This window comes from Anser brachyrhynchus (assembly GCF_964034855.1).
Source record: "Anser brachyrhynchus genome assembly, chromosome: 29".
Taxonomy (NCBI): domain Eukaryota; kingdom Metazoa; phylum Chordata; class Aves; order Anseriformes; family Anatidae; genus Anser; species Anser brachyrhynchus.
The window spans coordinates 2756294-2777697 of record NC_137722.1 but is presented as its reverse complement, the minus strand read 5'-3'; the positions used below and the strand labels follow the sequence as shown (position 1 = coordinate 2777697).

At 71.5% G+C, this 21404-nt stretch overlaps 3 protein-coding genes across 7 annotated transcripts; 2 read left to right on the top strand and 1 right to left on the bottom strand.

The window, feature by feature from the left end:
- Nucleotides 1-104: 104 nt before the first annotated feature.
- ITGA7 (integrin subunit alpha 7) lies at nt 105-12170 on the bottom strand. Of its 4 annotated transcripts, XM_080570981.1 has the most exons (26): nt 11930-12169; nt 10158-10285; nt 9978-10057; nt 9634-9889; nt 9067-9198; nt 7312-7519; nt 6984-7177; nt 6809-6897; nt 6583-6710; nt 6036-6131; nt 5889-5950; nt 5597-5766; nt 4674-4844; nt 4463-4575; nt 4142-4340; nt 3576-3659; nt 3420-3499; nt 3246-3323; nt 3066-3168; nt 2797-2973; nt 2623-2715; nt 2372-2485; nt 2197-2295; nt 2002-2127; nt 1560-1715; nt 105-962 (listed from the first exon to the last, which is right to left on the bottom strand). In XM_080570981.1, exons 1-25 carry the CDS (start codon nt 12091-12093, stop codon nt 1599-1601), a joined length of 3261 nt encoding a protein of 1086 aa, XP_080427107.1. In that variant the 5' UTR covers nt 12094-12169; the 3' UTR covers nt 105-962; nt 1560-1598. The 4 variants fall into 4 exon arrangements, with proteins under 4 accessions (XP_080427107.1, XP_080427106.1, XP_080427105.1 ...); XM_080570980.1 differs by lacking the exon at nt 1560-1715 and having other exon boundaries at nt 11930-12168; XM_080570979.1 differs by lacking the exons at nt 1560-1715; nt 9067-9198 and adding an exon at nt 8808-8927 and having other exon boundaries at nt 2623-2973; nt 11930-12170.
- Nucleotides 12171-15479: 3309 nt separating this feature from the next.
- Nucleotides 15480-18090, top strand: BLOC1S1 (biogenesis of lysosomal organelles complex 1 subunit 1). Its single transcript, XM_080570972.1, has 4 exons — nt 15480-15621; nt 15890-15962; nt 17626-17758; nt 17848-18090. The coding sequence occupies exons 1-4, from the start codon at nt 15561-15563 to the stop codon at nt 17956-17958; spliced, it is 378 nt and encodes a 125-aa protein (XP_080427098.1). The 5' UTR covers nt 15480-15560; the 3' UTR covers nt 17959-18090.
- Nucleotides 17851-21319, top strand: RDH5 (retinol dehydrogenase 5). Of its 2 annotated transcripts, none has more exons than XM_080570953.1 (5): nt 17851-18368; nt 18789-19423; nt 20348-20606; nt 20686-20849; nt 21020-21319. In XM_080570953.1, exons 1-5 carry the CDS (start codon nt 18217-18219, stop codon nt 21241-21243), a joined length of 1434 nt encoding a protein of 477 aa, XP_080427079.1. In that variant the 5' UTR covers nt 17851-18216; the 3' UTR covers nt 21244-21319. The 2 variants fall into 2 exon arrangements, with proteins under 2 accessions (XP_080427079.1, XP_080427080.1); XM_080570954.1 differs by having other exon boundaries at nt 18217-18346; nt 19081-19423.
- Nucleotides 21320-21404: the final 85 nt, after the last annotated feature.

Here is a 21404-nt window from a genome sequence, read left to right as displayed (position 1 = left end):
TCCCCGCTCCCTGCTGGGGCCTGGGACCCCCGAACCCCCGGGGGGCCCCGCCCGGGATCGGCCAAGGCGGGGGGGGGGTCTCGAAGGGACGACACGGGGCGGGGTCGGGGGGGGCTGCTCCTTTTATTGGGTTTCATTGAGCGACGCTGGGGGCTGGGCCGGCCCCGGGGGCTGGGTCGGCCTCGTAGGAGGGGGTCGCTGTAGGGTCGAGCTGTCCCCAGGGGGCTGAGGTGTTCTGGGGACAAGCCAGCCCCCTGGGGACACGCCATCCCTCTGGGGACATGCCATCCCCTTGGGGACAAGCCATCCCTCTGGGGACACGCCATCCCTCTGGAATAAGCCATCCCTTTGGGGACACGCCACCCCCTCAGGGACACGTCAGCCCTTTGGGGACATGCCATCCCTTTGGGGATACGCCAGCCCCTTGGGGACACGCCAGCCCTGGGGACGAGCCATCCCTCTGGGGATAAGCCATCCCTTGGGGACAAGCCAGCCCCTCATAGGATGGGGCCATCCCTGTAGGGCCGAGCTGTCCCTACAGGGGACATCCATCCCTCTGGGGACAAGCCACAGCCTACAGCTGAGCCGTCCCCGGGGGCCTTGTCCCAGTGCAAGCAGTTCTGGGTGTGCCTGGCCGAGGCAGGCGTCACACACGTGCGTGTCCCCACGCGTTGCCAAAGGGTCCTTCCCCGGGGCACGGCCAGCAGGGCTGGGGGGCTCCGCGTCCCGCTTCCCCCTGCGCCCGCTGGGGTCCTGCGGCACGGCCAGCAGCCCCAGGGCTACGCCGAGCTGGGGGTGACGTGCCCGTCGCTGGCCTCGCTCCAGTTCACAGCCCACTCCTTCCTCTGGATGGTGCCCATCTTCTCCTCGCGGAACTGCTGCCGCTCCTCCCGCGGGATCTTCACAGCGTGGTACTGCGGCACGGCCGGCGGCGCGTAGCGCGCCCGGCGGAAGAAGCCCAGCTGCGGGGAGCAGGGGGGGTCAGCACCGGGGGCTGCGGGCAGCGCCTGGCCACGGCTCAGCCCCGCTGGGCGGCACAGGCAGCCAGACGGGATCAGGTCTGGCTCCACGTGCTCACAGCTCCGCGCTTGCCTGTCCCGCTGCGCTCCCCCCAGAACTCACCACGGGGGCATGCACGTCGCACCGGTGCTGCAAACCCTCACGTATCTGCGTGCCGGCACGGCACGGCCTGGCTCAGCACTGCAAACCCTGGCACGGCCATGCACCAGCAGCACCGCAGGCTCCTGCCCTGCCACCCCGCCGCTGCAAACCCTCATCCGTCCACCCCCGATGCTGCAAACCCTCGCGCGCCCACACGCCAGCCCTGCAAATCCTCGCACACCTGTGCACTAGCACAGCAAACCCTGGCACACCCACACGCCAGCACTGCAAACCCTCGCACCATGCTACCCTGACACTGCAAACCCTCTTCCACCCACCCCACTGCTTCAAACCCTCGCACAACTGCATGCGGACACCGCAAGCCCTCATCCCTCCTCCTGGGCACACTGCACGCCTTCGCACACCCGTGCAGGGGGGGGCCGCGCGCCCGTGCGCACCCGTGCTGGCTGCTGCCGGCCCGGGGAGCCGGCCCCGCGTTACCGCTGGCCCTCCAGAGCCTGCTTGTCCGCCTCGGAGGGCTGCAGCCTCCGGCGGGCCCGGTAATAGTTAGCGGTGTAGCGGGAGGTTTGGCTGCTCCGCTTGAAGAAGCCGCACTGGGGAGGAAGTGAGAAGGTGAGGCTGGGCACGGCACGGCACGGCATGGCACTGGTCCAAAGGCATGGCGTGGCACGGCACGGCACGGCACTGCCCTGACGCCACGGCACCGCGTGGCACGGCGCAGCACGGCGTAGCAGTGGCCCAGCAGCACAGTGCGGCGTGACACAGTAGGGGTAGCGTAGCACGGCCAGGGTGGTATGGCACGGCATGGCACAGCCAGGGCACCCCGTATCACAGGGTGGGGACACATCCTGCCACAGGGACCCCGTCCCCCTCACTCACCTTCCAGAGGATGAAGACCAGCAGGGCCAGGACGAGGATGCCGGCCAGCACGGCCAGGAGGATGACCCACCAGGGCACGCCGCCAGCCACCGCCACCCCGGGGTCCAGGTAGATGGTGACAGGGATCTGGGGACAGCAGCGTGGGTCAGGGGGTGGCGGGGAGGGCGCCGGGTGCCGGGAGTTGTGGGGTCAGACCTGCGTGGAGGCGTCCTTCAGCACCAGGTTCTTGATGGACGAGGTCACCGAGACGCTGGCACGCACGATCAGCTCCACCGAGGTGACGGCCAGGAACTCCTGCAGCGGGGGCACGGGACAGGGCTTGCCCTTGTCCCCATCCCTGTCCCCGTCCCCGTCCCCATTCCCTTCTCACCTCCAGGAAGGTGCTGTTCCAGAGCCGCCCGCGGGCGGTGAGCACGGCGGCACGCTCAAAGCTGTGCAGCGGGCAGCGAAACGCCAGGCAGCGCGCGGTGCCCTGGGCACAGTCCTGGGGGACAAGGGGGGGGTCACAGCTTGGCCACGCGCCCAGGAGCGGGAGCACCCCGGGACCGGGAGCACCCCAGAAACATGAGCACCCTAGGGATGGGAGCACCCCGATAGCGGGAGCACCCCAGCCCCGCTCACCAGTGTCACATTCCTTTTCCTTTCTGCGGGTGCTGGCACCCGCCAGGACCCCGCGGCGGGTGCTTCGGTGAGCTCGGTGTCCCCTGGTGGCTCCTGGGGGACAAGGACTGGCATGGAGAGGGGACGGCATCCCCCCCTCCTCACCGTCCCACTCCACCCCCCCCCCCACCGTACCAGGGCCAGCAGCAGCGGGTTGGCAGCGGGGCTGCAGGTCGCCCGCGGCCCCGGCGCGGCCGCCAGCTCCAGCTGCAGCGGGTACAGCAGCCACTTCCCATTGCTGATCTCATGGGGCCACTGCAGGGTGAGGAAGGCCGAGCCCAGCGTCTTCAGCGACTGGCCCCGGTTGGAGACCTGCGCGGGATGGTTCGGGGTTGGCTGCATGTGCTGGGGGGGGGAGGCACAGCTGCAACCCTCCCCCCAACCGCCAGCCCCCCCGGACTCACCGTCACCTCGAAGCGCACGGCGCTGCCCACCTGGCTCTCCCGCCGCACCGCGCTCTCGCCCCGCACCACCCCGCCGAAGAAGAGCCGGGGCGGCACGGCCACGCTGCGGGGACACAGTGGTGGGGGTCAGGGGGACCTGGGGGGGGGGGGGGGAGCGGCCCCCACCCCGCTGCCACTCACCCCGTCACGGAGAGAGGCAGCTCGATGACCACGCGCGCCCGAGCCACCGCCGGCTCCAGCCCCGGCTGCTCGCTGATCCTGGGGAAAAGAAAGGGGGTCGGGGGCGGGGGGCATCGCTCTGAGCCCCCCCCCCCCACGCCACCTGCAAAGCCCCCGCCACCCGCCCCGGCTCACGTGGACAGGGCCAGCTCCACCGCCAGGTCCGTGGTCTGGAGGGTGATGCCCAGGGTGCTGAGGATGAGGTAGAAACGCACCTGGGGGCACAGGGCGAGGGTTGGGGCTGGGGGTCCCGGGGAGGATTGGGGGGGGAGCTCAAGGAGCTGCGCCCACCTGGGCTCCGCGTTTCATGGGGTTCCCCAGCTCGCACTCCACCTGCGAGCCGTTCTGGTTGGCGAGGCACACCACCGGCTTGTCCTGGGGGCAGAGAGCTGAGGACCTGCTGCGGGCACCCCCCCATCCTGCACCCCCCCGGAACCAGCCCCATCCCAAACCCCAGAACCTCTGGGACCAGACCCGTCCCAAACCCCAGCACCTTTGGGACCAGCCCCGTCCCAAACCCCAGCACCTTTGGGACCAGCCCCATCCCAAACCCCACCACCTTTGGGACCAGCCCCCTCCCAAACCCCAGCACCTTTGGGACCAGCCCCGTCCCAAACCCCACCACCTTTGGGACCAGCCCCGTCCCAAACCCCACCACCTTTGGGACCAGCCCCGTCCCAAACCCCAGCCCCCCAAGATCCATCCCCCCACATCCATCCCCATCCCACCCCCTCAGCGCCCTCACGACCATCCCCATCCCTCTGCATCCCGGGGACCCCCAGATCTGTCCCCACTGCTCCGCACCCCCAAAGCCCCCCCCTCCCTCGCCCCCCCCCCCCACCCAGCCCCTGCCGCACCGAGGGTGCCCGGCCGTCATAGGGGCGCACGGCGGAGTAGGGCAGCTCCTCGGGGAAGGTGGCGGTGAGCACGGCCTCGTGGGCATCGTCCCCGTCCCGCTGCGGCTCCGCGGGGTCCGAGGGCAGGTTGGTGACGTGGATCTCCAGGGCCACGTCCTTCTGGTCGCTCATGGCGAAGATGGCAGTGCCATCCTCACCCCTTGGGGGGGGGGGACGGGACGGGGACAGCCCCTGTGAGCCCCCGCCGGGCGTCCCCTCCGCCCCGTAGGGTGTGTGGGGATGTGTTGGGGGGGACGATGAACAGCACCCAGCCCCACTCACCTGGGCAGGGGCACGAAATCGGCGTCCCCCAGGCGGGCGCAGAACTGGAAGTGCAGCTGCAGGTTGCTCTGGCAGATCTTGTCGTCCCCGCAGCCCTGCTTCAGAAAGTGCACCTGCGGGGGGGGGGGACACACACACACACACAAAAGGGTCGGGGACACCCCGAGGGAGGCAGCCCCCGAGCTGGCCCCGAGCGGGACGGGCTCCTCACCTCGGTGCGCTGGCTGCTGGGCTGCTGGGGGCTGAGCACGGGGGACAGGGGCGGCAGGGCGGCCCCCCGGCTGTGCCGCATGGCCCCCCGGCTGTGCCGCGCTGCCCCGGCCCCCTGGATGCCATAGGCGAGGGTGACGGCGATGGGGCGCAGCTTGTCACGGATGCTGTCCTGGGGACGGCCAGAGCAAGGGGGAGGGTAAGGGCGGGGGGGGCATGGGACAGGGACAGGGATGGGGCAGGGACGAGGATAGGGACAGGGATGGCACGGGGATGGGGACGGGGATGGGGACGGGGATGGGGACGGGGATGGGAAAAGGATGAGGATGGGATGGGGATGGCACAGGCATGGGAATGGGGACAGGGATGGGATGGAGATGGCACAGGGATGGAACAAGGGTGGGGACAGGGATGGGGAAGAGGCCAGGGATGGGACAGAAATGCCACAGGGATGAGGACAGGGATGGGGAAGGGACAAGGATGGGGACAGGAATGGGATAGGGACGGAGATGGGTCTGGGAATGGGACGGATTTGGAGACGAGGATGGGGACGGGGACAAGGACAGGGTCAGGATGGGGAGGAGGACAGGGACGGGATGGGGACAGGGACAGGGACAGGGACGGGGACAGGGATAGGGACGGGGACAGGGACAGGGACAGGGACGGGGACAGGGATAGGGACAGGGACAGGGACACGGACAGGGACGGGATGGGGACAGGGATGGGGACGGGGACGGGGACAGGGACAGGGATGGGGACAGGGATGGGATGGGGACAGGGACAGGGACAGGGACAGGGACACGGACGGGGACGGGGACAGGGACAGGGACAGGGATGGGGACAGGGACAGGGACGGGGACAGGGACAGGGATGGGGACAGGGTTGGGGACAGGGATGGGGATGGGGACGGGGACAGGGAGCCACCTGGAGCTGGAAGGTGGCTTTGACGCAGGCGCGGGCGCGCTGCCGGGGCAGCTCCACCGTGTCCGAGAACTGGTGCTCGGGGTCCGAGGGACGGCGGCCGAGGAAGGTGACGCGGGGGGCATGGCCCAGCCGCCGCCGGTCCGTGTCGGCGTCGAACACGTATTCCAGCACTGGGGGCAGAGGGACGGGGCCGTGCCGGGGGTCCCCCCAGCCCCGCAGGGGTCCCGTCCCCTCTGGGGGGGACACGCAGCCCCCCCGGCACCCCCCGGCCCCTCTGCCCGTGCCCACTCACCGAGGGGGGGGCTGTAGCTGGCCGGGCTGGCTGTGTAGCTGAAGCAGGCTCGGACATCCACGCTACAGGGGGCACGGGGCAGAGGTGGAGTGAGACGGGGCGGCCCCGACACCCCCCTCGCCCCCCCCCCAGCCACGTGGCACCCACCAGACGCCCTCCTGGTGCTGGCAGTTGCTCTGCTCCAGGTCGATGTTGGGGGGAACCAGGGAGACGTTCCTGGAGACGTGGACCACGGGGCGAGCCCTGCGGGGGGGGGAGCACGGAGCACGGCGGTGCCGGGCTGGGCCCCACTGGGGGCGCCCCCACCGTGCACAGCCCCTGCATGGGACCCCCCCCAGCTGTGCCAAGGGACGGGGGGACCCTGGGTCGGGGGGATGGGGGGGACCAGGGGATGGGGAATGCTTAGGGACAGGGGACGCTGCGGGTTAGGGGATGCACAGGGATGGGGGACGCTTGGGGTTACGGGGTGCTTGGGATCAGGAGATACTTGGGGTTAGGGGATGTGCACGGATGGGGGATGCTCAGGGTTAGGGAATGCTCAGGGGTGGGGGATGCTCAGGGTTACGGGGTGCTTGGGGTTATGGGATGATCAGGATCAGGAGATGCTTGGGGCCAGGGGATGCTTGGGATCAGGGGATGCTTGGGGATTAGGGTGCCCTGTTCGGGGCCGGGGGTGCCTGTGGCAGGCACTCACCTGTACAGCACCACGGTGTCAGAGAGGGAGCCGACGAGCAGGTCGGGGTAGAGGTTCCCATCCACATCCAGCCCCCCCGAGAGCGCGTACCCGAAGGCCGTCACCCCCACGCCCTCCCCGTCCAGGACCTGGGGACAAGGACAGCTGTGACGCTGGGAACCGGCAGCGGGAGGCAACGGGGAACTTCCCCCCGACCCCCCCCCCCCCCCCGACCCCCATCCTTCACCTGCGCCGGCTTCGCCACGATGCCCAGGTTGCTGCCGTGGTAGATGTAGACCTTGCCAGCGCCATCGAAGGGGGCTCCCACAGCCAGATCTGGGGGGGGGGGAGAGGCGGTGAGGAGGGGGGGGGGACACGCAGCAGCACCCGGGGATCCCCACGCCCCCCCCAGCGCCCCTCACCCTCGAAGCCGTCCTGGTTGAGGTCGCCGGCAGCGCCCAGGGCGACGCCGAACATGGAGCCGCGGGTGCCGTTGAGGCGCAGGGGGGCGGCGGCGTCCCAGTGCCCCGCCGGGTTGACGTAGACGTAGGCGGCCCCCCCGATCTCCTCCTTGCGCTCGAAGAAGTGGGGGGCCCCCACCACCAGGTCCATCCAGCTGCGGGCACGGCGGCCGCGTCACCCCCCCCCCCACCCCCTATCCCGGGGCCACCCCGCAGGACGGCACTGCGGGTCCCCGGCACGGTGGGCACCGTGGGTACCCCCACCCTGTGCCCCCCCCCGTGGCCTCACCCGTCGCTGTTGAGGTCCAGCACGGCCAGGGCATAGCCGAAGGCGGAGGTGAGCTGCTCACCCCGCAGCACGGCCTCAGGCACCAGGCGCTGGGCGCTGTCGCGGCGCAGGATGAGGACGGCGCCCGTGTGGTTGGCGCGGGGCGCGCCGCTCACGAAGCTCAGCTCCTGCCGCCGCGTCAGGCCCGCACCCGAGTCCACCGAGAAACCTGCGGGCGGGTTCGGGGTTTTGGGGGTTTTTTGGGTTTTTTTTTTGGGGGGTGGTGATTTGTACCCGGCCCCCATCACCGTGCCCCACCCGGTGCCCTCTGTCCGTCCGTCCGTCCGTCTCTCTCTCTCTCTGCTCAGCTCCCTGCGTGGCTGGGGGCCCTGGTGCTTTGGGGTGGGGGGCATGGGGATGGGGTGAGGGGGGGGTCCTGCTCGGCTCGTGCCTCAGTTTCCCTGCTCTGTGCTCCATATAGTCTGTACTTGGGGGGGGGGGGGGGGGGGCAGAAGTGGGGGGGGTCCTGGGTCCTCTTCCAGCTCCGGGGGAAAGCGGGGAGGGGGGGGGGTGAGGACCAGCCCCCCCCTCCCTTCCCTGCATGGCCAGAAGGGAAGATTTTGGGGCCAGAAGGGAAGATTTTGGGGCCAGAAGGGAAGATTTTGGGGAGAGAAGGGAAGATTTTGGGGACAGAGCAGCAAGACCTGGAGCGCCCAGATCTCCCTCCCCAGCAGATGCAGAGCCCCCAGGGGCTTGGGGACAGCCCACCCCCAACCCCATGCAGCAGTGGCAGCCCCCCCCCCACCCCCCCCCAGCAGCACAGCCCAGCCTGTGCCCAGCCCCCCCCAGCCCTGCCACAGCCCTCCCAGCCCCCAGGCACCCAGCAGGATGCAGCCCCCATGCACCCCCCCATGCACCCCCCCCCCATGCAGAAACATCACTGGAGGGAAAAGCACAGGGACCTGGGGTGCTGGGGGGGGGCACGCCAGGCTCAGCACTCAGGTGGGACCCCTGGAATCCCCCCCCCCCCCCCCCCAAGCCTGGCGGTGCCCCCACCACAACCCCGGCACAGCGACAGGACACACGGCCACAGTCAGGGCACGGGGCCGGGGGGGGAGCTGGGGGGGGGACGGGGGGCACAGGCACCGCACGGACCCAAAAGGGTCCCGGGGGCATTCGGGGGGGCGGCACGGGGCAGGGCACGGCCACGCGTGCGTAGGGTTGGGTGTGCAAGGGGCTGTGTGCGCACGCCTGGGTGTGCGGGGGGGGTGCACTGGAGGGGGGGGGGCGTGCAAAGCGAGCTGGGTGCGTGCACACGCGTGTGTCTGCGTGTGTGCGTGTGTGTGCGTGTGCTGGGGGCCCGGAGGCTGCAGCAGCTCCGCTCTCCTCTGCTCTGCACAGACACGGAGGGGGGGGACACACCGACACGACACGGCTCCAGGGGGTGGCACACGGGGAGGGGGGGGGGGGTGGCTCCGGGGGTGGCACACGGGGACGCGGCGGCGCCGCGTACGAACCCAAGTAGCTATTCTGGGGCACGTCGCCGGCCGCGCCGGGCACCTTCTCGTTGGGGTCTGGGCTTTTGTACACCAGCTGGTCGGGGTCTGAGCTATCAACGTTTGTCACAAACAACAAACCTGCGCCCGGCGGGCCAAGAGAGAAAGAGAGGGGGGGGTGGTGGTCAGGGAGGGCGCCGGGGTTGGGGCAGGCTGGAGCCGGGCGGGGGGGGGTCCGGGGGGGCTCCCCACGCCGCGCCGGGCTCCGCCGTGCCCGTACCCAGGTAGCTGTTGGCGGGCACGGGGATGAGCGAGGGGTCCTGGTCCTTCTCGCCCCCCGCTTCGTAGGGGCCGTCGTCGTAGCGCAGCGGGTCGAGGGAGCTCTGGTTAAGCAGCTCCACGCGCAGGTTCCCTGCCAAACCGAGGAGGGGTCAGAGGGGCTGGGGGGGGGGACCCTCCCGGGGGGGGACCCTCCCGGGGACCGTCCTGCTGCACGGGAACAAAAGGGGCGCCGGAGATGTCGGCCGTCCCGCGGAGCTGTGAGCGTGGGGGGGGGGGGGGGGGGTCTTGCCCTCGCCGGGCATCCCGCAGCACGGACACGCAGCCGCGCACCCGCAGCCGCACGCGGCACCACGACTCACCCAGCACCCACACATGCACACGCTTACACGCGTGCACCCCACACACACACGTGTGCACACACCCCGCACCGTGCTCCCACCCCGCAGCGTGCACACACGCACACTCACCGGCACGTGTGCGCGAACCCAAGCACGCGTGGCCACGCACCCCCCCGCTGCTGCGCTCGCACCCGCTCGCGCCCCCCGAGGCGCCCGCCCACGCTCACCCTTCCAGTTGTAGGTGCCGGGGGCCCCGAAGAGGATGTAGTGCTGGTCGGGGCTGAAGGCGGCGGCCAGGCCCTGCTGGCAGAAGCCGAAGCGGTCGTGGCCCTGCGGCCGCCCCTCGCAGAACTTCCACTCGCCGCCGTCCAGCTCGTCGCGCACCCGCAGGTCCTGGCTCAGCACGAAGCAGCGCCCGATCACGTCCCGCGTCTCCAGGGGCTGCCGCACCCGGTTCCGCGCCTCGTACAGGTGGGCGCAGGTCTGCGAGCGGGGGCGGCGTCAGGAAGCCGCGGGGCACCCAGCGTCCCCCCCCCCCACCCCCCCGACCCCCCCCTCGCCGGGTGCTCACCACGATCTTGCCGCCGGCGCCCTGGCTCTTCACGCTCACCCCCAGCCACTGGTTCTCTTTGCTCTCTCTCTGCAGGTCCACTGGGGTGGGGGGGGGGGAACAGCATCAGCGCTGCCGTCCCCGTCCCCTCCATCCCCTCTGCCCCCTGCGGGGTGGGGGTGGGGGGGCCGAGCACCTCACCTCCCTCGTCGATGGGCACCCGCCAGCAGTCGGAGAGCTCGGGGGTCAGCGGGCAGGCGAAGAGCCCCCCGGTGCGGTTGGCAGCTTGGCTGGGCAGCGCCGGCGCCAGGGGGGCCCCCACCAGCAGCCTGCGGGGACGGGGAGCCCCCCCCGGTCAGGGCACGCGCGTGTGGATGTGTGTGCCCCCCCTCCCCTCCCCACCACCACCAGCACTGCTGGCTTTGCACGCTCGCCCCCCCCACACCCCCCTCGCCACGGCCCCCTGCCCGCCGCCCCCGTGCAGCTGTCCCCGCGCTCCCACCCCGATTTCACGGCTGCGGGCACCGCGTGTGCCCAGCTCGGTGCCAGCACGGCCGAGCAGCCACGGCCCCGGCACGGCTCTTCCCAGGCCTCAAAGCGCCCCGGCCCCCCCCGGCCCCATCCCCCTGAGCTCCCCCCCAAGCCCCCCCATGTCCCGTGGGGAGGGGTCTCAGCCCCGTCCCGCTGCGCCCTGAGGAGGCGGCGGCTCCCCTGTGGCCGTGGGGCACCCCCTGGCCTGTCCCCGGGGGGATGATGGCCTCAAGACACAAAGGAGCCCCAGGAGGGGACGGAGAGGCAGAGCTGGTAAAAATAAACTGGAATTCACTCAAAATAACTCGGCAGCAACATGCCCAAAAAAGGAGGGAGCCAGGAGCAGGCACGGGTGCGTCCCCCCGCACCGGGCAGTGCCCGGGGTGCCCGGGCCAAGGCTCCAAGTAAGGAGCTCGGGGCTGAGGCTGCCCCTGGAGATGCTGGGGCTGGGGGGACTGGAGGGGACGAGCAGGGGGACACCGGTGCCGGTCCCACGGCTGGTGCTGTGCCCGTGCTGTGCCCAGTGCCTGGTGCCATGCCCGGTGCCCGGTGCCATGCATGCTGCCATGCCCGTGCTGTGCCCAGTGCCATGCCCGGTTCCCGGTGCCGGCGCCCCGCGTCCGGTTCCCGGTGCCGTGCCCGGTTCCCGGTGCCGTGCCCGGTTCCCGGGGCCTGCCCAGTGCCCAGTGCCATGCTCGATTCCCGGTGCCAGTGCCGTGCCCGGCTCCTGGTGCTGTGCCTGGCACCCAGTGCCGGTGCCATGCCCGGTTCCCGGTGCCATGCCCGGTTCCCGGTGCCGTGCCTTGTTCCCAGTGCCGTGCCCGGTTCCCGGTGCCGTGCCTGGTTCCCGGTGCCGCGGAGCACAGCACGATGCCAGCAGCTCCACAAGCACCTGCCGGGCACCGGGCAGGGAGCGCCAAGGGCCCCGGCGGCGCCAGGAATGTTGAGAGGGCGGCAGCGGGGGCCGGGCGGCTCCCACCGGCGCCACCGCGCTGGCGCCACCGGCCCCGACCGGGGGCGCACTGGGCACCGGCTGGGGGGGGCTGCGGGACACCCGGCGGACTGCGGGACCCCCGGGGCTCCCCCCGCTCGGCTCCTCGCCTCCGCGTCCCCCCGCTCCGTTACAGCTGGGCCCCCCCCCCGCCCCGGGGCCGGCGGCTCGCCCGGCACGCGGGTGGGCGCCCGGCGGCTGGGCACCGAGCGGGGCGCGGGGGCGGCGGGGACGGGGCTGGGGCTGGAGGAGGGGGGGGGCCCGGCGGCCGAACGCGCGCGTCCTCCCCCCCACCCCACCCCACCCCCCACCCCCCCAGCACCCCGGGGCTCCCCCCCCCCCCAGCACCCCGCTTCCCACTGAATTACCCCGGGGCCGCCGGAGGCGGGGATGGGGAGGGGGCCGGGGGGGTCCCCGCGGCGCAGCGCCCCCCCCCCCCAAAGGCGCTCACCAGCTGGCCGGCTCGGGGCTGAGCTGCCGGTGCAGGGCCACCGAGAAGCCGAAGAGGCTGCCCTTGGCGCCGTCCTTCAGCAGCGTGCTGCCCGCGTCCAGGTTGAAGGCGGCGCTGCCCAGCAGCGGCAGCCACAGGCAGGGCACCCAGAGCGGCCCCGCCATGGCTCCCCGCTCCCCCGCCGCTCCCCGCCGCTCCCCGCCGCTCCCCGCCGCTCCCCCGCCGCTCCCCGCCGCCGCTCCGGTCCGCCCCCCGCCCCTGCGGGCCCGGCTGGCGGCCAACGCGGCCCCCGCCCCGCGGCGAGTGACAGGCGTGGGGGGGGGGGGGGACGGGGGACGGGGGGGGGGACACGGCGGGGCCGGGACGCGGCACGGGGACGCGGCTGGGGCGACGCCGCGCGGCGACAGCGCACGGGGACGCACCGCGGGGACGGTGCGCGGGGACGGTGGAACGGGACGCACCGTGGGGACACTGCACGGGGACACACCACAGTGACAGTGCACAGTGACACTGCACGGGGACACGGCATGGGGACAGTGCACCAGGACACACCATGGGGACGCTGCACAGGGACACACCACGGTGACACTGCACAGTGACACTGCATGGGGACAGTGCATGGGGACACTGCACGGAGACACTGCACGGAGACATGGCTGTGACACTGCACGGTGACAGCGCACGGGGACGCACCGCGGGGATGCTGCACCGGGACGCTGCACCGGGACGGTGCAACGGGACGCACCGTGGGGACACCGCATGGGGACAGTGCATGGGGACACTGCCCCGGGGCACACCGTGGGGACACCGCACAGTCACACTGCATGGGGACACGGCTGTGACACTGCACGGTGACAGCGCACGGGGACGCACCATGGGGATGCTGCACGGGGACGGTGCAACGGGACGCACCGCGGTGACACTGCACGGGGACACTGCGCGGGGACGCTGCAGCGGACACAGAGCGGTGACACAGCGCGGTGACACTGCACGGGGACACACGGCGATGACACACCGCGGTGACACGGAGCGGTGACGCCGCACAGGGATGGCTCACGGGGACGCGGCACCGGGCACCCGCCGTACCCAGCCCGGTGCTGCCCGGCGTGCTGCAGTGCGCCGCGTCCCGTGCCCGTGCCCCCAGGCACCCCCACTGCTCAGCACCCCCCATCGCGGTGCTCAGCACCCCCCCTGCACCGCCCAGCACCCCGAGTTGCAGTGCACCCCCCCCTTTGCACCCCACACCACGGCACCCCCCCCACTTTGCACCCCCACCCCCCCCGTGCCCCCCCAAGCGCTGCGGCACGTTTGCCACCGCGCACCGGGCTCGTGCCCCCCCCACCCCCCCAGCCACCCCAGCACCACCCCAGCACCCACCATGGGGGCACCCCTGGGTGGGGTCAACCCCCCCCAGCCACCCCAGCACCACCCCAGCACCCACCATGGGGGCACCCCTGGGTGGGGTCAACCCCCCCCCCCCCAGCAGGACTGGGACCCACACCGGGGTGGGGGGAGCGGGCAGGGGGTGCACAGCGGGGCCAGGCCCCCCCGGAGCGAGCAGCCCCGCGCCCCCGCAGCGGCCCGGTGGGGGGGGGGGGGGGGCAGTCATATTTTCCGGCCCGGGGGGGCTATTTTTAACCACTGCCGCTCCCCCCAGGCCCGCGGAGATGGCTGGGAGTTGGCCGGAGCCGCTCGGCCCTGCGGGAGCTGCTCTGACCTCTTCTTCCTCCTCCTCCTCCTCCTCCTCCTCGCCGCCGGCCTGGGGGTGAGGTGGGGGAACGAGCCCCCCCCCCAAAAAAACCTGGCTGCCGTCCAGCCCCCCCCCCCCCCCCCCCTTGAGCCTCCAAATCCCTTCCCGCTGGCCTGGCCACCGTGGGAAAGAGGCGGTCACTTCCCGGGGGGGGCTGGGGGGGGGCAGAGAATGGGAACGGGAATGGGAACGGGAACGGGAATGGGAACGGGAACGGGGCTGCTCTGTGCCAGCGCCCCCCCCCCCCGGCCCCCTGCCCACCCCCCCGGCAGAAGCCACCCCTGGAGGAAAGGAGGAAGAAGAGGAGGAGGAGGAAGGAGGAGGAGGAGGAAACCCCCAGGGTCCCTTTTCTGCCCCCCCCCCCCCCCCCCGCACCCAGCCAGGCTCCCTCAGCCCCCCCCCCAGGCTCTCAAACAGACCCCTATAGCACCCCCAGCCCCTGGGGGTCCCTGTAGCCCCCAGACCCCTATGGCCGCTGTGGGCCCCCCCCAGGCCCCCAGCTGGGACCCCACAGCCCCCGCCCCAGGCCCCTGGGGGTCCCCACAGCCCACCCCCCAGGTCCCGATGCCCCACCTCGACCCCTATAGGTTCCTCGGGCCCCTATAGCCCCCCCATTCCCCAGACCCTAAAGGCTCCTCGGGCCCCTATAGCGCCCTCTAGGGTCCCATGTCCCCTCCACACCCCTACAGTGCTCCTTGGGCCCCTAGAGCACCCCCTGGGCCACTACAGTGCCCCATTAGACCCCTATAGCGCTCCTTGGACCCCTATAGCGGCCCCCCCCGGCCCCTATAGCGCTCCTTGGGTCCCTATAGCACCCCATCAGCTCCCTATAGCACCTCCTGGGTCCCTATAGTGCTCCTTGACCCTTATAGGGCCCCTTCAGCCCCCTATAGCGCTCCTTGGGCCCCTATAGCATCCCCTTGGCCCCTATAGTAGCCCATCAGCTCCCTATAGTGCTCCTTGGGCTCTATAGGGCCGATTCAGGCCTCTATAGCGCCCTCTAGGGTGCTATGCCCCCTCCACACCCCTATAGCACTCCTTGGGCCCCTATAGCACCCCCTGGGCCCCTAAAGAGCCCAATCAGACCCCTTACAGTGCTCCTTGGACCCTATAGCGCACCATCAGCCCCCTACAGCGCTCCTTAGCCCCCTATAGCACCCGGCCACACCCCTATCAGCTCCCTATAGCATACCCCATCGGCCTCTATAGGGCCGAATCAGGTCCCTATAGCGCCCTCTAGGGTCCTATGCCCCCTCCACACCCCTATAGCGCTCCTTGGGCCCCTAGAGCACCCCCCCGGGCCCCTATAACGCCCCTTCAGCCCCCTATAGCTCTCCTTGGGCCCCTACAGCGCCCTCACCAGCTCCCTGTAGCACCCCCTCGGCCCCTATAGGCCCCCCCCAGCCCCCTATACCGCCCCCCCAGCCCCCTATAGCGCCCCCCCAGCCCCCTATAGGCCCCCCCAGCCCCCTATAGCGCCCCCCCCAGGCCCCTATAGCGCCCCCCCAAGGCCCCTATAGGCCCCCTCCAGCCCCCTATACCGCCCCCCAGCCCCCTATAGCGCCCCCCCAGCCCCCTATAGGCCCCCCCAGCCCCCTATAGGCCCCCCCCAGCCCCCTATAGGCCCCCCCAGCCCTCTATAGCGCCCCCCCCAGCCCCCTATAGCGCCCCCCCCGGCCCCTATAGGCCCCCCCCAGCCCCCTATAGGCCCCCCCCAGCCCCCTATAGCGCCCCCCCCGGCCCCTATAGCGCCCCCCCCGGCCCCTATAGCACCCCCCCCCAGCTCCTCCCCGTCCCCATCAAGCCCCGCGGCGGGGCGGGGCGGGGCGGGGCGGGGCGGCGGTGACGCCATGACGCAGGGCGACGCAGAGCGGGGCCGCCATGCTGTCCCGGCTGCTGCGGGAGCACCAGGCGCGGCAGGGCGAGCGGCGCGAGCTGCAGGGTGAGCGCTGCCATGGCGACCGCCGCGCCCCGCCCCCCCCGCGCCGCGCGCCCATTGGCCGGCGGCGCCGCCAGCCGCGCCTCCCCATTGGCCCGCGGCGCTGCCAATCGCAAGGGGGGGGGGCCCCGCGGCGGTGTCCGGGTGGGGTGGGGTGGGGAGGGAAGCGGTGCGTGACGTCACGGCCCGCGCGGGCGTGACGCCAGGCGGCGCGGCGCTGACGTCACGGCGCTGACGTCACGGCCCGCGCGCTGACGGCTGCGTCCCGCAGAGCGGCGCCGCAGGGAGGCGATCGCCGCCGCCACGCGCCTGACCGAGGCCCTGGTGGATCACCTGAACGTGGGGTGAGCGCGGGGACCCCCCCGGGAAACCCCCCCCCGGGACCCACCCCCCGGGACCACCCCCCTCCCGGGACCCCCCCACCCCCGGGAAACCCCCCCCGGGGACCCCCCTCCCCCGTTCCCCTCTGACACCGGCCACGCTTTGGGACCCTCACCCCGAACCTGGGAATAGTCCCCCCCCATCCCCCCCCCAATAATCTCCCATCACCCCCCAATAACGCCCCCATCGCCCCCCCGTTACCCCTCCCATCATGCCGTCACCTCCCCCGTTAACCCTCATCACCCCCCCTTTAACCTCCATCAACCCCCCCGTTATCCCTTAACCTCCATCACCTCCCCCTTGACCCCCATTAACCCCCATCACCCTCCATTAACCCCCATCACCCCCCCCATTACCCCCAATCACCCATCACCCCCCGTTAACCCCCCCTTGACCCCCATTACCCCCATATCACCCATCACCCCCCCATTGACCCCCCAATAACCCCCCCTTACTCCCATATCACCCGTCACCCCTGCCCATTAACCCCCCTCACCCCCCATTAACCCCCCCACCCCTCACCCCCCCAATCCCCCATCGCCCCCCCGTTGACCCCTATTAACCCCCCGTTAACCCCCGTCACCCCCCGTTGACCCCCATGTCCCCCCTCACCCCCCCGCCTCCCCCTTTGACCCCCATTAACCCCATATCACCCATCACACCCCTATTAACCCCCCACCCCTCACACACCCCCATATCACCCGTCACCCCCCCATTGACCCCCATCACCCCCCCATTAACCCCCCCACCCCTCACACCCCCCCAATCCCCCATCGCCCCCTTGTTGACCCCTATTAACCCCCCGTTAACCCCCGTCACCCCCCCGTTAACCCCCCTCACCCCTCACCCACCCCAAATCCCCCCCCGTCGCCCCCCCGTCACCCCTCACCCACCCCTAATCCCCCCCCGTCACCCCCCGTCACCCTTCACCCACCCCAAATCCCCCCCTGTCACCCCCCCATCACCCCCCGTCACCCCTCACCCACCCCAAATCCCCCCCCGTCACCCCCGTCACCCCTCACCCACCCCAAATCCCCCCCGTCACCCCCCCGTCACCCCCCCGTCACCCCCCGTCACCCCTCACCCACCCCAAATCCCCCCCCGTCACCCCCCCCATTAACCCCCGTCACCCCTCACCCACCCCAAATCCCGCCGTCACCCCCCCGTTAACCCCCGTCACCCTTCACCCACCCCAAATCCCCCCCCGTCACCCCCCCGTCACCCCCCCGTCACCCCTGACCCACCCCAAATCCCCCCCCGTCACCCCCCCCCATTAACTCCCGTCACCCCTGACCCACCCCAAATCCCCCCCCCGTCACCCCCCCGTCACCCCTCACCCACCCCAAATCCCCCCCTGTCACCCCCCCATCACCCCCCATCACCCCTCACCCACCCCAAATCCCCCCCCGTCACCACCCCGTCACCCTTCACCCACCCCAAATCCCCCCCCCGTCACCCCCCCCGTTAACCCCCCGTCACCCCTCACCCACCCCAAATCCCCCCCCGTCACCCCCCCGTTAACCCCCCTCACCCCTCACCCACCCCAAATCCCCCCCGCCACCCCCCCCGTCACCCCCCGTCACCCCTCACCCACCCCAAATCCCCCCCCCGCGCCCCCCCCCCCAGGGTGGCCCAGGCCTACGTCAACCAGCGCAAGCTGGACCAGGAGGTGAAGACGCTGCAGGCGCAGGCGGCGCAGTTCGCCAAGCAGACGGGGCAGTGGATCGCCATGGTGGAGAACTTCAACCAGGCCCTCAAGGTGGGCGCGGGACACCCCCCCCCGACCCCCCCCCCCCCATCACCGGCAGCGCCCTGACACCCCTCGTTTTTTTCCCCCCCCCATCCCAGGAGATCGGCGACGTGGAGAACTGGGCGCGCAGCATCGAGCTGGACATGCGCACCATCGCCACGGCGCTGGAGTACGTCTACAAGGGGCAGCTGCAGCCCGCCTGCTCCTGAGCAGCCCCCCCCCCGGCGGGGGGGGTGCCCTCCTCCCCCCCAACCCCCGTCACCCCCCCCCGCACACAGAATAAAGCCGCGGCGAGGGGCTGCCCCCCCCCCCTAAGCCCCCTCATCCTCTTTAACGCTAAACCCGGCTCTGAGGCTCCTTTTTTCTCCGGACAAAGGCGCCTTCGGGGCGCTAATCCCCGAACGGGGAGGGGGGGGGGGGGTGGCAGCGGGTCCTGTCCCCCCCCCCCCCAACCCCTCCAGGCCCCAATGGGGCCCCCCGGGTGCCGGCTTTGGCCCCAGGCCCCAGGGGAGGAGCAGCTGCAGCCACCCCCTCCCCGGCTCAGACCAGCTCCGTTGCTGCTGCCACCGCCGTGCCTGGAGCCCGCTGCCCCCAAAGGTAGGTGCCCCCCCCCCCCCCCGTGCCCCCCCCATCTCGTGGGGCAGCTCAGCCCCCGTCTGCCCCCCAGGTGCTGGGGACCCAGGGTGGACGCTGGCTGCTCCCCCGTCCCCATAGGGCACTTTGAGGGGGGGGGGGGGGGTGGCAGTGTGGCACCCCCAGAAGCCTGAGGCTGAGCCTGGACCCCCCCATCCCAGCCCCATGGAGAGTATTTGGGGGGGGGGGGCAGTGTGGCACCCCACAAATAGGGCTGGGGGGGGGGCACAGCCCTATAGGGCTTCTATATGGGGGGGGGATGTACAGGACACAGACAGGGCATGAGGCCCCCCCCCCCCGTGTGGGGTGGGAGCAGGGGGGGAACGCGGGGGTGTCCCTGCTCTGGGTTGGGGCTGAGTTGGGGTGGTGGGGGGGAGCAGCTGGGATCCCCCCACCCCCCCCCCAGATCACGGCCAAGTGCTGACCCCCTGCACCTAGCTAATCCCCGTCACGCCACGGCCTCTAGAGGGGGGTGGGGGGGTCACTTACAGCCCAGGTGGGGGGGCAGCAGGGCACGGACCCCCCCCCCCCCTCAGTGCGTGCCCCAGGGCACTGGGCTGTGGGGCGGGGACCGAGCCCAGATCCTCAGCACCCCCCCTTGCAATTTGGGGGGGGGGCACAATGTTGGGAGCCTGGGCTCGGCCCCAGGGGCTCAGGGATTGACCTTGGGGGGGGGGGGGAACCCCCGGTCCCCACAGGTCCCCCCCTGCCCCCCCCCCCCCCCCACCATGTGGCCGTACGTCTTGCTGGCGGTGCTGGCCTGGGCGCTGGGCTGGCTGGTGCGGGACCGGCGGCGGCTGCCGTGCGTGCAGGACAAGCACGTCTTCATCACCGGCTGCGACAGCGGCTTCGGCAACCTGCTGGCGCGGCGGCTGGCCCGGCGCGGCTACCGCGTGCTGGCCGCTTGCCTGACCCCCCGGGGGGCCGAGGGGCTGCAGCGGGGCTGCGCCGGGCACCTCCGCACCACCCTGCTGGACGTCACCCGCTCCGACAGCGTCCGCCGCGCTGCCGAGTGGGTGCGGGAGGAGGTGGGCGAGAAAGGTGAGGCTTGGGGGGGGGGGGTGAGGGGGGGCTGGGGAGGTGTTGGGGGGGAGGGAGAGCTGGTAAGGTGGTGTAGGGGAGGATATGGGGGTCCTGAGGGGGTGTTATAGGGCATGCTGGGGGGTCCTGGAGGCATAAATGGGGCAGGGAGAGCTGCCAAGGTGTTATAGGGGAAGGATAGTGGGGTCCTGGGGGGGTGTTATGGGGCAGGGAGAGCTGCCAAGGTATTTTAGGGGAGGATAAGGGGGTCCTGAGGGGGTGTTATGGGGCAGGGAGAGCTGGTAAGGTGTTATAGGGGAGGATATGGGGGTCCTGGCTTGCTGTTATGGGGCAGGGACAGCTGGTAAGGTGTTGTAGGGGAGGATAAGGGGGTCCTGAGGGGGTGTTATATGGCAGGCTGGGGGGTCCTGGAGGCATAAATGGGGCAGGGAGAGCTGCCAAGGTGTTGTAGGGGAAGGATATGGGGGGTCCTGGGGGGTGTTACGGGGGCAGGGAAAGCTGCCAAGGTATTTTAGGGGAGGATAGGGGGGTCCCGGGGGAGTGTTATAGGGCAGGGAGAACTGGTAAGGTGTTATAGGGTAGACTTGGGGGTCCTGGAGGGGTGTTACGGGGCAGGCCGGGGGGGGCTGGAGGGGTGCTATGGGGCAGGAAAGGATTGCAGCAGGGGACCCGAGATGGAGCAGTTGTGGGCAGCGGGGCCGAACGCAGCCTCCTTCCCCCGGGGTGCCCTAAAGAAGGATGGGGGGGGGGGGGGGTCTGGGGAGGGGACGGGGGGGGCAAGGAAGGGGGGGGGGGCAAGGAAGGGGGGGGGGCTGTGAAGCACGTGGGGAGCTGCTCTAGGGGCTGGGGTCCCCGCAGAGCTGCCGTGGGGTGAGGCCGGGGACCCTGCTAGAGGCACCCCAATATCCCCGATCCCCCCCCCAGGGCTCTTCGGGCTGGTGAACAACGCGGGGGTGGCCAACCCCATCGGCCCCACGGAGTGGATGCGGATCGAGGACTACCGGCAGGTGATGGCCGTCAACGCCTTCGGGGCCATCGAGGTGACGCTGGCGCTGCTGCCGCTGCTGAAGCGGGCGCGGGGCCGCGTGGTGAACACCTCCAGCGTGCTCGGCCGCCTCTCCGCCAACGGCGGCGGCTACTGCCTCTCCAAGTACTGCATCGAGGCCTTCTCCGACAGCCTGCGGTGGGTCCCCCGCCCGCGCCCCCCACCCCATCCCAAGTCTCCGTCCCTGTCCCCTGACGGACGGACGCATCGCCCGCAGGCGCGACATGCGGCACTTCGGGGTGAAGGTGAGCATCGTGGAGCCCGGCTTCTTCAGGACGGCCGTCACCGACCTGGGGGGCATCGAGGCGGCCCTGCGGCGGCTCTGGGAGCGCCTGGCCCCCGAGACGCGGCTCAGCTACGGCGAGGATTTCTTCCACAAGTGTGAGCGGGGCGGGGGGGGCGCAGGCACGGCACGGGGGTCACCTCCGTGCACCGGGGCACGCAGGACCTGGGGGGGCACCGGGGTGCACGGGACCCGGCGGACAGCGGGGCACGTGCCTGGGGCTGACCCTAACCACCCCCCCATCCCAAATCTGCCCCCCCCCCCCCAGACCTGAAGGTGCAGCGGCTCATCATGAACGTCATCTGCGACACGGACCTGGGCAAGGTGACCGCCTGCATGGAGCACGCCCTGGGCGCCCGGCACCCGCGCACCCGCTACAGCGCGGGCTGGGACGCCAAGCTGCTCTGGCTGCCCGCCTCCTACCTGCCCGCCTGCCTCGTCGACTTGGCCCTGGCCCTCATCCTGCCCAAGCCGGCGCACTGCCAGCGCTAGGTGCCCCCCCCCGGTGCCCCCCACCCCTGTGCTGCCAATAAACTTCTCGCCGCGGCACTGCCCGGCCACATCGGGCATCCCAGTGCCTCCCCCAGTTCCCTCCTGGCACCCTTACGGTGTCCGACAGCACCCTTACGAAGCTGATGCTGGGGAGGGCACCA

What these genes read in the sequence shown, in the direction of transcription:
- ITGA7 (XM_080570979.1), bottom strand. Translation starts at nt 12,093, where the DNA reads ATGGCGGGGCCGCTCTGGGTGCCCTGCCTGTGGCTGCCGCTGCTGGGC. An exon ending in GGTGCCCATCGACGAGGGAG is followed by an intron (nt 10,058 to 10,157) that starts GTGAGGTGCTCG and finishes CCCCCACCCCAG; the next exon opens with TGGACCTGCAGAGAGAGAGC. An exon ending in CAGCACCAGGAGGGCGTCTG is followed by an intron (nt 5,951 to 6,035) that starts GTGGGTGCCACG and finishes TGCCCCCTGTAG; the next exon opens with CGTGGATGTCCGAGCCTGCT.
- BLOC1S1 (XM_080570972.1), top strand. Translation starts at nt 15,561, where the DNA reads ATGCTGTCCCGGCTGCTGCGGGAGCACCAGGCGCGGCAGGGCGAGCGG. An exon ending in GTGGATCACCTGAACGTGGG is followed by an intron (nt 15,963 to 17,625) that starts GTGAGCGCGGGG and finishes CCCCCCCCCCAG; the next exon opens with GGTGGCCCAGGCCTACGTCA. An exon ending in ACTTCAACCAGGCCCTCAAG is followed by an intron (nt 17,759 to 17,847) that starts GTGGGCGCGGGA and finishes CCCCCATCCCAG; the next exon opens with GAGATCGGCGACGTGGAGAA.
- RDH5 (XM_080570953.1), top strand. Translation starts at nt 18,217, where the DNA reads ATGGGGCCCCCCGGGTGCCGGCTTTGGCCCCAGGCCCCAGGGGAGGAG. An exon ending in GGAGGAGGTGGGCGAGAAAG is followed by an intron (nt 19,424 to 20,347) that starts GTGAGGCTTGGG and finishes TCCCCCCCCCAG; the next exon opens with GGCTCTTCGGGCTGGTGAAC. An exon ending in GCCTTCTCCGACAGCCTGCG is followed by an intron (nt 20,607 to 20,685) that starts GTGGGTCCCCCG and finishes CATCGCCCGCAG; the next exon opens with GCGCGACATGCGGCACTTCG.